Source organism: Eulemur rufifrons, chromosome 9, assembly GCF_041146395.1.
Source record: "Eulemur rufifrons isolate Redbay chromosome 9, OSU_ERuf_1, whole genome shotgun sequence".
Taxonomy (NCBI): Eukaryota; Metazoa; Chordata; class Mammalia; order Primates; family Lemuridae; genus Eulemur; species Eulemur rufifrons.
In genome coordinates, this window is record NC_090991.1 from 24,187,549 (window position 1) to 24,200,925 (window position 13,377).

General features: G+C 39.7%; 1 protein-coding gene across 2 annotated transcripts in view; it reads right to left on the minus strand.

Annotated features, from left to right (window-relative positions):
• Nucleotides 1-1,665: 1,665 nt before the first annotated feature.
• Nucleotides 1,666-13,377, minus strand: part of USP32 (ubiquitin specific peptidase 32) — a 207,539-nt gene continuing 195,827 nt past the window's right edge. For both annotated transcript variants that reach the window (XM_069482324.1, XM_069482323.1), the window contains exons 30-34: nucleotides 7,387-7,578; nucleotides 5,851-6,139; nucleotides 4,347-4,771; nucleotides 3,691-3,783; nucleotides 1,666-2,907 (exon numbers count right to left, since the gene is read on the minus strand). In XM_069482324.1, coding sequence (XP_069338425.1) covers nucleotides 2,734-2,907; nucleotides 3,691-3,783; nucleotides 4,347-4,771; nucleotides 5,851-6,139; nucleotides 7,387-7,578 — 1,173 coding nt within the window. In that variant the 3' untranslated portion in view covers nucleotides 1,666-2,733. The remainder of the gene's footprint in view (nucleotides 2,908-3,690; nucleotides 3,784-4,346; nucleotides 4,772-5,850; nucleotides 6,140-7,386; nucleotides 7,579-13,377) is intronic.

Genomic DNA, 13,377 nt, shown 5'->3' on the forward strand with positions numbered 1-13,377 from the left:
ATGTGAACAGAGAGCTATTAAACTCTGTTAGTGTCAGTATAGCAAGGGGGTGAAAAAAAAAAACCTCTTTGTAAGACACAATTGAATATCATGGGGATAGGAGGTCATACTCATTGAGCATTTAGCAAGAAGCTGTGCCAAGCATTTATGTACTTCATTGACTTCTTACAAGCCTGAGTGCTAGGTATTCTAATTTTATAGGTAAACAAACAGTGGCTGTGGGTGAAGGACCTATAGCTGTAAAATCTTCATCTCTTCTCAACACTGCCAACTGTCTCCTTACAGACCTCCCAGAGAGACAAGCAAGAACATCTCTGTTTCACAGTGCACCCTAGAAACCTAGGGTCATTTAAAGGCATTATACAAATGAGAAGTTTTCCTCTCTTCACTGCATCTCCCAATCTGCCATGAAAATTATTGTAGGACCTCCCCCACCAATTCTGAGCTCACCGCCTGCTCACTACCCTTCTCCTTCCCACCCACCCTGTGAATAATTTTCTGAGAGGGATGTGAGTCACTGCAGGTGTCTGGTTCTAACCTCAACACAATTTCCATTCTCTCAGAGGTGAAGCCTCCCCTCTATAAGTCAGATAGCCTTTATTTGAGTAGGTGAATTAAAATAAGATCACAGAGAGAAAGGCTGAAGAATTTGACTTTTTGTGTTTACTTGTATGAGGAAAAACGGCACATAGAGGCATCCACAGTATTTAATTTGTTTGGATAATAGTTACAGATAAACAGGTACACTCCATATACAATTACCAATACTTTTTGTACAGTTCATATTTCAGTACATCAACACTATTTTATTTACACTCTATTTATGTACATTAACATCTTTCTAAAGTCAGTGCATTGTCGACAAGTTTTATACAGTAATTTACAAGGTGAATGTAGTTAATAGTTAATTTAATAAATTTCTGCTAGTTCATGAATTAAAAAAATTAATTACAACCAATATAACAAACACAGATCAAACAACATTAGTAGATTGTGCTACCTGCTTAAATAAAACATCTGTAAGGAAATTATTTAAAATCTTCCATTTTTTAATGAGACATGTCTAGGTAGGAGTGGACAGATTTTATATACTGAAAATCTTGAAATTATTATATGAAGTATGCCTTTTGTCTGACTTTATTACATTATACAATTTAGGCCACTCCTTCCTACTTGCAATTATATTCTTCTTCTGAAAACAATTTAGGCATCTTAGACACCTTTCCAAATGCTCTGAGAAAAACTAGATAGTTACTGGCCTCAGATATCAGAACATAAATGCTTAATTACATTGGTAATTACCACTTATGATGAAGAAAGGGTAATGAAATGTGATAATTAATGGCAGTCAACTTGTAGCATCTAAATGAATAAACAAAGACCAAAAATAAGGTGAAACATTTCTTTCAAACATATGTTAAAAAACACAGGGAAAGAAAATGCTACCTGAAATAAATAACATTTATACTTTTGTTCCAGTCTTGAATAATTGGAGGAAAAAAGAAAGCAAAGAAACATAACTTTTTATGACTACTATAAAATTTTAAAAATATCAAAATAAAAAAATTAATGGAAAAACAAAACTTTACTTCCTAAAACCATCAATTTCATTAAAAATACTTGCAAACTACTAAAGTTTGGGATGTGTTTTGTTTTCAAATTCAATATGATGAGGGAAAATACCCCAATCAAGTTATTTTATTAGCCCTTAGAGCCATCAAATACAAATAAGTAAGTTTATTTCTCTCTTTTTTAAAGTGCAAAAAAAACACAGGAAAAAAAAAAAAAAAACAACCACTAACTGTGAAACACTATCTAGCTTTGATACTGATTACCTTCCCAGAAGCTCTTTGTGCAACATGTGCATATGAAGATGGTGCAATTATTGGCAGCTACCATGCCACATTCAGCAGTATGGGGCTATACATTTTAGAGGATACTTAAAGTATCCTAAAAGTTAGATGCCTCTATCAGGAGGGCCATGTTAGCTGGATTTCCCAGGATGCTTTTTCTTTCTACTGGGTATGCCAGCCAAGGCCCCGGGTAGAAGGCACATAGCTCTTGAGAGACTCTCCATTTCAGACTGACCACTACATGCCTCTGCCACCAATGACTGGTTGTGTCTCAAACACAAACACAACAAAAACAAAAAGCAAGAAAGACATATAAAGAGTAGGGAAATGGTTTAAAAAATAAATAAAAAAATCTGCGTCCATGCCGTAAGAATCATTTGCACATCTTCATGATCTTGCTTTCTCCATCTTGTCACTAGAATGGAATAAAACTTCAGGAAAAAGGAGGTAGCATATCATGTCGTCCCTAGACAACACTACAATTTTTTTGTTTTTTACTTTGACTCCAAGGAAATCCTTAGTATTTTGTTATGATTATTGGTAAACTCCATACTCACTACATGTTTGTTCATAACTGGACAAGCACAATTTAATCCTTATTTGGTCCCAGGTGGCTGGTGCCAAACTCTTTTGTTTACAGGCCAATGGTGGGATCTGCCTGAAAGTTCTCTACTGGAGAGCTTGTATGAGACTTCCAAACAAAATTATTACTACTCTTAAAGTTAACTGCTATTTTAATTAGGATTTTTATTTTGTGCTTCAGGATCACAGGATAAAATAACTACATTTAGCTTGCCTTTCACTGATGCTTTTGCCAAATGTCAGCTATAAGGAGTCATCTCCCTCACCACCAAGCTGTCTAGCAGCAAGAGTGGTAGCTTTACTGTAACACACAGTACTTTTTGTAATCAGACTCAAAGTCTTCATCCATGCTGCTTGTGTCTGCCATCTTTTTGCCATCGATCTTTGGCAGAAATTGTGCATAGTCTATCCCCTGCTGCTCATAGAAAAGAATGTAGGCAGAGTCGGTGTCAATTTCATCAGGGTGAAGTTCCTGAAGGGGCAAGAAAAGCCTTTAACAAAAAAACATCACTATGCTAGCTCTTAATCCTTGCCAGGGAAAGGAAGACCAATGTTCTCCAATAACTAAACTGAATTGCTTCTAATAAGCTTACTATTTCAACTGTCTCACACCTGCATCTAAAAGAGCCCCATTATTTCCATTTTTTTTTTTTTTTTTTTTTTGGAGACAGAGTCTCATTCTGTTGCTCTGGGTAGAGTGCAGTGGCGCCAGCCTAGCTTACGGCAACTGCAAACTCCTGGACTCAAGTGATCCTCCTGCCTCAGCCTCCTGAGTAGCTGAGACTCTGGGACTACAGGCACGTGCCATGATGCCTGGCTAATTTTTCTATTTTTAGTAGAGATGGGGTCTTGCTTTCGCTCAGGCTGGCCTCTGACTCCTGAGCTCAGGCAATCCTGCTGCCTCAGCCTCCCGGAGTACTAGGATACAGCCACTGCATCTAGCCTCAATATTTGTTTTGAAGAAAATATTTTGACCAAAGTCAAAAGAATGATCTAAAACTCCATCAAATTCTAATCATTTAAAAGACAAGAACTTTTTCTCATTAACTAATATCTTCTTTTTCCTCCCTAATCATGTTTTCATTCCCCACTCCGTATCTCACTTTTATTCTCTTAATACTAACAGCATCTATATACTCATCCTAACAGAAACATTTATTTCCTATTCAGGAGATAGTCCATTATTTCAACAAATGTTCCCCAGATCTGTTGGTATTCTGTTTCTAACTTTTATTCAAAGATTGAGAATGTTTACCTTACAGCTGCTGTCATTGTAACAGTACCACTTGCAGTTTGGGTTTTTGGCATAAGTGACGTAATGGCCCCCACCTAGAATTCCTGAATGGCACTGTATAAGAGAAGAGAGTAGCGGTATGTTAGCAGTTAACTGTATTGTAGCCAGGGCATAGCACCAGGATCTGAGCAGGAGAACACTGATTATGCAGTAGCTAAGAAAAAATGTTTTGGAGTTCTCTAATTTTTTCTAAAAACAAATAAACAAAAAGCAAAATTCAAAAGTCATAAGCTCTAAATCTTGTGTGGATAAACAACCATTTTATAGTTTTAATTACTTTTTTAGAAAGCAAAATTTCCTTAGGAACACACAATTATGAATGACTTGAACCTGTGACTGCATTTATAATAATTACATGACTACCACCCCCTCAAATCACATTGTGAGTTCCTTGTAATCTATCCAGAAGGCCAAGGTTTCTATGTTAACTTTATCTATCACTAAGCTCGATGCCTAGCAAATAAGCAGGACCTGAAAGAACTGTTTGTTGATTAATAAACAAATTAAAAAAACCACTGAAAAGTGCAGACCACTCTTTGAAAACCACACAACAGTCTATGGCCATACCACCATGAACGAGCTCGATCTCATCTGAAATCATATAATAAACTACTTACCGATATTGCATATAGATTATAAATAGGCTTAATACGAGTATCTTCTCTTTGGTCATCAGTGCTGTCTTCTTCACTGTGGTTTCCAAGCTGACCATTGCTATAGCCATTGCCACATGCCTCATGTTCATAGAGGAATCCATTGGCCAAAGCTACCTCGTGGTCCTGAGGGGTGACCAGCTCAGGTTGGCTGCCCCCCAGCAAATGCCCTCGGCTCCAGGCATCAGCCAGCTCACAGACCTGCCCAGCCCCATTCTCTTTGCTGGCATCCAAGTTCTCCTTACTATTTGATAGTTTATTTTTGCTGCCAATCTGGGGAAGCCGGAGCCTCCCTTTGCTCCTCCCCAAAGTCCGTGGGCTGCTGTTAGGGCTGCTGTTTTTGCTGGAGGGACAGCTGGTTCCACTTTTCCTTGTTGAAGAAGGCGAACCTGTGAAAGGGAGAGAAGGAAAGATGCATAAATCCAAATGCCACATTTTAAGCCAGCCACCAAAAGCTAACTTTGAAGCCAGCCTCACAAATGTACACATAAAGGTAAGGGATGGGGCGTCTTGACTTGCTACTCTTCAGTTCCTATTATGTAGCCAATGAGTTACATTTTTGTCTTCTTCAATGGTGAGTCTCTATAGGCAACAATGTCCTGAAAATATAAAGTATATCGTAGGGACTTAGAAAATGGCAGAAAGGCGATTTACACCAGATTCAGTTCAAAACAGTGTAATTATTAGACTAAGGAACTTTACAAATACATATGTCTCTTCTTTGTCAAATCAGACAAAAAAAATATGGCCACCATTTATTACGTATTTACTACGGCTAGGCATGGTACTGGGAATTCTTTAGTATCTCGACTTCTCACAAAAGCCCTGCAAGACAATGGGTCCTAAATGTTTTGGACATAGACCACCTACGCCACCCCCTTTTAGAACCTTAAAAATTTAGGACCCCTAGAACTTCTATGTGGATTATATCTGTCAATATTTCTCGTATTAGAAATTAAAACTGAGGAATTTAAAGTGATGACATCATTCCATGTCATGTTGTCTGACTCCACTGTAATTTTGTTAGGGAATAAAAGTGAGAAGGCACATATTGTCTTAGTATTTTTATGAAAATAGTTTTGATCCTCCAGACCTCTTGAAAGGGTCTCAAGGACCCCCAAGGGCTCCCGGACTAGACTTTGAGAGCCTCTGCGGTAAGGGAACAAAGATGACAACTACCATTCATGTTCACCATATATACCAGGCATTACGAAAAGTGTTTCATTCTTAATATATCAAATCCTCACACTCTGTAAACCTGGTATCTCCATTTTAGAGATGAGAAAATAAATTTCAGGAGGCTGCATCTCTTGCTAAAAGTCACATAGCTCAAATATAGATAAGTCTGATTCCACACAGGTACTTTCCACCCTACCACACTGATGCTCCAGAACAGAAGACAGATGGAAATATGCAGCCTACAGGGGCCCAGGAAAGCCCCTCCACCAGGCCTCCCCAGCCTCCTCACCTTTTGGGCTATTGATGATGTTTGCACTGAGTGAGGACGGGCTCTTGCTCAGGAGCACATCCTCTTCCCCAGCTGAGCTCTGAGAATCCACTTTCTTCACCTCTCCTGCCAGAACCTTTGGCTCAGAGAGGTCGTCCCCCTGGGGTGTGAGTGGTTTACGCTGGCAGAGAGCTGGATCTCTTGGTACCAAAAAAGCACTAGGGTCAAAATTTTCCCGAGGAAATTTAACAATTTTCTGTGACTTTATCCATCGACCGTTTACAAATTGGAATCGTTTAAGGTGAATAATCTGGACAAGAGAAGGTAGAAAACATCTGCATTAAGGGTTTTGAAGATACAAAATTTACATTAGAAAAGGTCCAATGTTCAGGAATATATAACATTTACTCTTCCTTATTCTTTAAAGACCTCAAAAATATGTTTTTGTTTTGAAGACAGGGTTTCACTCTGTTGTCTGGATTAGTGTGCGGTGGCATAACTGTAGCTCGCTGCAACCTCAAAATCCTGGGCTCCAGGGATCCTCCTGCCTCAGCCTCCCAAGTAGCTGGGATTACAGGTGTGCACCACCATGTCCAGCCAATAAAAATATGGCTTTTATAAAGGCCTCTAGTTCATAACATATTTTATGTCATGGTTATATGAGTATACTATTGTCAAAATTCATCAAACTGGACATTTAAAAATCTATGGATTTAATTGTACGTTAATTATACCTCAATTAAAAAAAAGTTTGCCTCCTCCTCCCCACCTACCTTGTCCCCAAGCCTGCCCCTTCCCTCTCCTTCCCTTCCCCCAGTTCCCATCCATGGAACTAGCTAATCAATGTTATTAATTTCTGTGCATCATTCCCTGGGAAGCTGTTCTGTTCTAAGGAAAGAAAAATCTACATTCAGTTTTCATAGAGTAGTAGGATAAAGACATAAATAAGAAAATACATACAATGTCTGGGTAAAATATACCAGTACCTTACAGTTACACTGATCTTAAATGAATAGGAAGATTTGTCACTACAAACTCTCCTGACAAGCAACAGGAGAGCCTCTGAATCCATGAAGGGAGAAGGCAGAAGTAAATCAAATCTATAAGAACACATAAACCCCAGCGCACTGGAGTGCTTGTGCAGACACACTTAACTCACCAGTGTGCGTGGCCATGTGACAGAGCACAGTGGGCTTTGGAAGCTCCGGCCCAGTTGCTTTTCTGTAGTTACTAAGGGCCAGCGTAAAACTTCCTCTCTCCATAGAGCCATGAGTGTTTCACCCTCTCCTGAAGTTCAGATTCATCAGGTTGAATTGCAGTTACTGATCTACGTGACTTCCTGCTCCTTCTAGGCTACAAGCTCTTTAGGAACAGAACTACCAAATATTTGTAGAACAATTCATCTCTGCACTCAACGTAAAAGCCTTGTATAGAAAAAGTGTTTTAAAACAGTGCTGCAGGGTCTTATTCTCAAAAATAACAAAAACTCCTGTTTGTTCATGGCTTCTTTCCTTTACGCTAGACTCCTGCTCTCTCAGAGGCAGGGCTATAACATACCAGGATGGGCGGAAGCCTCCAGAGATCCAGCTTCTTGGTTGCCAAGCAGTGGGTCTTACACTTGGAGCAGTAGTACATCTCATTTTCCCCCAGCTCCTCCTCACTGGTGAAAGCACGGAGACAGCTGTCCAGGTTGATGGGCTCAGCTTGTGCTCGCCGACTCTGTTCCACACTCTCATGCTCATCTACAACCTGCAGGTAGAGGGGGCAGGAGGAATGGGGGTTGTGGGAGGGCACTTAAAGTGGTTATCTAGCTATGCATCATCCTCACAGTTCGCCGTTATCTTACTCTACATGAGGAAAAAGAAAACACAACCCAAACTAGAGTCTTTGAACAAATACAGCATCTACACATTTATTCACAAATATCACATCAGTAACATTCTGGATAAAATTTCTATATACATGACCGTAGCTATTCCTGAAAAATTTCTGAATGCTTTAAAATGACAAAAACAAAACAAACAAAGAATTGCCTGTTTATTTCACAATTTCAGAATCCTAAAATGGTTTACATGTGAAGCTGGCCTTCAAGCTAGGGATGCTGAGAGTATGCTATTTATTTTTAACTAGAAAAGACAGAGCATTATTAGTATGTTGCAGACTTTACAGAGGCCAAGGGAAATAGTATCACTGAAACACAGATGCAGAGCTGGATAAAGTAAGAAAGGGCATAGAAAAGCTCATCATGAGAAGACAACACACCAGAGCATTAAACTCTACAGGATACAACTCATTTGCATATCAACACCACGTCACACAGTTATCAGGATACCATGTGTACTATTATCTGTCTCCTGCCTCATGGTCCCTTTTTATCTGAGATGGCAACAAAAGAAAGAGCAAGCTCCAAAGAGCATGTTGCTTTTGTTGAGAAATACCCACCCAAACCTTTGGGGTCCTGTTAACCAGCATGCTACGCTTTGGAGCAAGGAGGTAAATATAAGAAAGGAGAGAGAACAAAGGAGGGGTAGGGGTACAGAGATGTGTGCTGGGGGTGGTGTGGGATGGGGAGGAGGGAGAGAAGGAAGGACCTAGAATGCAACAGAAAAGGAAGAATTTTCCCCATTCCTAGCTGTCACCTGACAAGCAATTAAGAACCACAGAGCTGGGACCCTTCCGTTTGTCTCTATTATGGTGGGAAGGTGGGTGAGGCACAGAATGAAGACTATATGTTGGCATGAGACTTCACACAATAGATATTCATGTCCCAGGGCAGAGCCCAGACACATATGTCCCTCCCCCCATTTATTGCTCCTCCCTTCCAGAGGTGAACTGGTCCTCTTTGCCTGAGGCAATTATCCCCATGTTTCCCTTCCTGAAACTCATGGTGGGAACACTGTGCTGCCTGGATCACAACAAATTGACACAGCTCAGGACATCCAATTTAGAACAGATTTTCAGGTGAGATGCTTTCCCTGTAGGAGAAGATGGCTGAGTCACAAGGCTGTCAAATGCCCCAAATTATCAAGGTTGGTGTTGATTGTGCAATTAAGGTTTTGGCACTGTACCACCATCCAGTCTAAACAACTCATTTAAAAAGGGGAACTTTGTGAGGCGCGGTGGCTCACGCCTGTAATCCTAGCACTCTGGGAGGCTGAGGCAGGAGGAGTGCTTGAGCTCAGGATTTTGAGACCGGCCTGAGCAAGAGTGAGACCCCGTCTCTACTAAAAATAGAAAGAAATTAGCCAAACAACCAAAAATTGAAAAAATTAGCCGGGCATGGTGGCGCATGCCTGTAGTCCCAGCTACCCGGGAGGCTGAGGAAGGAGGATTGCTTGAGCCCAGGAGTTTGAGGTTGCTGTGAGCTGGGCTGACGCCATGGCACTGTAGCCTGGGCAACAGAGTAAGACTCTGTCTCAAAAAAAAAAAAAAAAAAAAAGGGAACTTAGAGGAAAAAAATTTTTTTTAAAGAAAAGGAAATCTGACTTGACCTTGAGTCACTGACTTTTTTTCTGAGCACAAATTCTGTAATATCAAAATACTAACTCTCATCATCTCTTGAGCTGGACACCCAAGGAAAAAACTGACATGCTTCAAAAGGAAACATGCTATATCATGTTTGATGGAATGAATAGAAAAAGAAATGTATCAAATACAGCAGTGTTTCTTTTCTCATAGTCAGTTAAATATTATCTCTACCAGGGATGCTTTACGGGCAATCACAATTAAAGTCAGATAGTAAAGACCATTGAGATAGATATATATATATATATATATATATATATATATATATATAAAATTTTTTTTTTTTGGACACAGGGTCTTGCTCTGTGGCCCAGGCCAGAGTGCAATGGTATGATCATAGCTCACTGCAGCCTCAAACTCCTGAGCTTGAGAGCTCCTCCTGCTCCAGTCTCCTTAGTAGCTAGAACTACAAGCACATGCCACCATGCTCAGATAACTTTTCTGTTTTTTTGTAGAGATGAGGCCTTGCTATGTTGCTCAGGCTGGTCTCGAACTCCTGGCCTCAAGCGATCCTCCTGCCTCAGCCTCCCAAAGTGCCAGAATTACAGGTGTGAGCCACTGGGCCTGGCCTTATTGACTATATTTTATGTGGAAGACAGGCTACAGAACTAGATGGAGACAAGGAGGAAAGAAGGCTGATAAAAAAAATATATTTGTGTGGCCAGGTGCAGTGGCTCACGCCTGTAATCCTAGCACTCTGGGAAGCTGAGGCAGGTGGATCACTCAAGGTCAGGAGTTCGAGACCAGCCTGAGCAAGAGCGAAACCCTGTCTCTACTAAAAAAAATAGAAAGAAATTAGGTGGACAACTAAAACTATATAGAAAAAATTAGCCAGGCATAGTGGCACATGCCTGTAGTCCCAGCTACTCGGGAGGCTGAGGCAGAAGGATTGCTTGATCCCAGGAGTTTGAGGTTGCTGTGAGCTAGGCTAACGCCACGGCACTGTAGCCCAGGCAACAGAGTGAGACTCTGTCTCAAAAAAAAAAGAAAAGAAAAAAAAAAATATGTTTGTTGGCTGACAATAATTTCTATTTATCAATATAATTTTCCCTAAATGATAAAGATTCCTTTAGCTCTTGGGATCCATGCTCAGATTCTCTATTCTTGTTCAAATAGTTTAAATTACTTATAGGCATCCTCTTCTTTTTTTTTCTAAGTTGCTTTAAAGCTCATCTTTAATACAAAACATAGAAAATGAACTAATAGCTTTCACACATTATGAGATTATTTAAAAATGAGAGAGACCCAAGAAGTTATCTAGTTTAATTTTCTATTGAGAAATGTGAAGTCCAAACAGGTGGAAAATACAAAGAAGGGCAATTGCCCCTCTTTTTTTTCTGATTATCAAATACAATATTCATGTAGAAATTTTAGAAAACAGAGAAAAATATAAAATGGCAGGGAAACCTTTTATGTTTTTTTTTTCTTTTTTTTTTTTTTGAGACAGAGTCTCACTCTGTTGCCCAGGCTAGAGTGAGTGCCGTGGCGTCAGCTTAGCTCACAGCAACCTCAAACTCCTGAGCTCAAGGGATCCTCCTGTCTCAGCCTCCCGAGTAGCTGGGACTACAGGCATGTGCCACCATGCCCGGCTAATTTTTTTCTATATATATATTTTAGCTGTCTATATAATTTCTTTCTATTTTTAGTAGAGATGGGGTCTCGCTCTTGCTCAGGCTGGTCTCGAACTCCTGAGCTCAAATGATACGCCCACCTAGGCCTGCCAGAGTGCTAGGATTACAGGCGTGAGCCACCGCACCCTGCCTATATTCTTAATACAAAGGCAAACAATGTCAAAATATTGGCAGATATTCTTCTGCTCTTTTCCTAGACAGTATTTTTTTTTAATATTGAAGAGACTTTTCCTAGTATATGCAATTATATATCTTGCTTTTAAAAAAATTTAACATGATATCATAAGTATCTTTCCATAAATGTCAGTAAAAACTCCTAGTAAACATCACTTTCAATGACTGCATTATACTTTATCCAATGAATACACCATGTTTTCCTAACATGAGACAAACATAAGTTATTTCTAATTTTTTTACTATTCTAAAAAATGTTACAATGAATATTTTCCTACAAATTACATAGTAATGGCAGAGTATCCTATTTCCCAAGGATAAATTCCTAGAAGGGAAATCATTGGAATGAAAAACATAAAGTATATGGGTAATAATCTCAATTTTGAATCATGGTATCTCCTTTATCTACATGATTCTCTAAGCACATGCAGAAACCACATGTAGGAAGAACCCAGATTAGTCATAAGGCTACACTTCCTTGCAAGGCAGGAGATCTCAATAGCTCCTTGTTTCCATGGAATCCTAAGCGCATCACTGAAACTGGAAGTAGGGTGAAATTTAACAGGTCACGTAGGCCCTTCTCCCTGTAAGTAGGATGTCTCCAGAGCTTTTCATGTTGTACACTTGGCTTGTTAAAAAGGAGAAGAGATTTACAGAGCTAAATAATTTATCATCATTGACAGGAGTGTCTTGTCAGAATAATATCCTGTCATATTTTGTGCTGACAAAGATTTAGGTATCTTTCTATCAATTGCTAAAATTTTCCCTCTTCAAAGGAAGCATGACTGAGGCCATTGAATCACTTTGCTACAATGAGCACAATCTAGAACATCAGTTTCATTTCAGCTTTCTTTAGTTAAAGCCCAGTGATCTTTCATATGGCAAGTACTCACAAATTGCACTCATCCTTGGCTAGAAAGAGCTGCCAGGAGCCTCACTGTGTATGGGGGAATATTTAGGCATCCAAATAGGGAACTAGGTCTAGACTAGTAGTTTGCCCATTCCTTAACAGCATAAAAAGACAGAAAAGTCAATTACAATTACTAACTTATCCAAAGGGAATGCTTCAAGAAATAGTGAAGAAAATGTCCAACAATCAAGAGCCATAAATATGCAAAAACCACTACAATTCCTCATATGACTTAAGAAATTCCTTTGATTCTATTGTTTTATCTCTTCATCAGATTCTTAATATTGTCAAACAATATTTAGTTGATTAAAAACTGCCTGAGGCAAAAAATTTTTAACTATGTAAGGATTCTTTCTGGAGTAACATTTTCAAAATTTTAAAATTGTTCTGGCCAGAGAGTCACAACAGAAGAATGCAAAGCATAAAGAACAGCCACTGAGATGTACTCTTAGGTAACCAATCATGAACGTTTCATCCTTTCTCTATTTTTTCAGGACGTTAAATGTAGGTGCTACAGCCCTGGGATACATTTGAGCTAAGTAATTGTGGTTATCAGATGCTGCAACTTCAATAATATTTAACAATTGGGCAGAGAGATGTTTATTTGTATGCCATGGTCAGAGAATATAACTTCTTAATTACATCCAGTTTTGTTTTGAGATTTACTTATTAATATTTTTGAAATTTATTGCCTGTTATGGTTTTGATATGGTTTGTTCCCATCAAAACTCTTGTTGAGGGCCGGGCGCGGTGGCTCACGCCTGTAATCCTAGCACTCTGGGAGGCTAAGGTGGGCAGATCGTTTGAGCTCAGGAGCTCAAGGCCAACCTGAGCAACAGCGAGACCCCGTCTCTACCAAAAAAATAGAAAAAAATTATCTGGACAACTAAAAATATATAGAAAAAATTAGCCGGGCATGGTGGCGCATGCCTGTAGTCCCAGCTACTTGGGAGGCTGAGGCAGGAGGATCGCTTGAGCCCAGGAGTTTGAGGTTGCTGTGAGCTACGCTGACGCCACGGCACTCTAGCCCAGGCAACAGAGCAAGACTCTGTCTCAAAAAAAAAACTCTTGTTGAAATCAGATCTCCAAGGTGGCAGTGTTGAAAGGTGGGGACTAGTGGGAGGTGTTCGGGTCACGGGGGCACATCACTCATGAATGTCTTGATGCCGTTCTTATGGTAGGTAGTTCTCCCTCTGAGAACTTAGTTCCCGTAAGAGTGGGTTGTTTAAAGCGAGGTTCTTCTTCCTGTTTGGTCCTCCCTCTTCACACTTGTCTGCTTCCCCTTTGACTTTCTTTGTCATATTATGA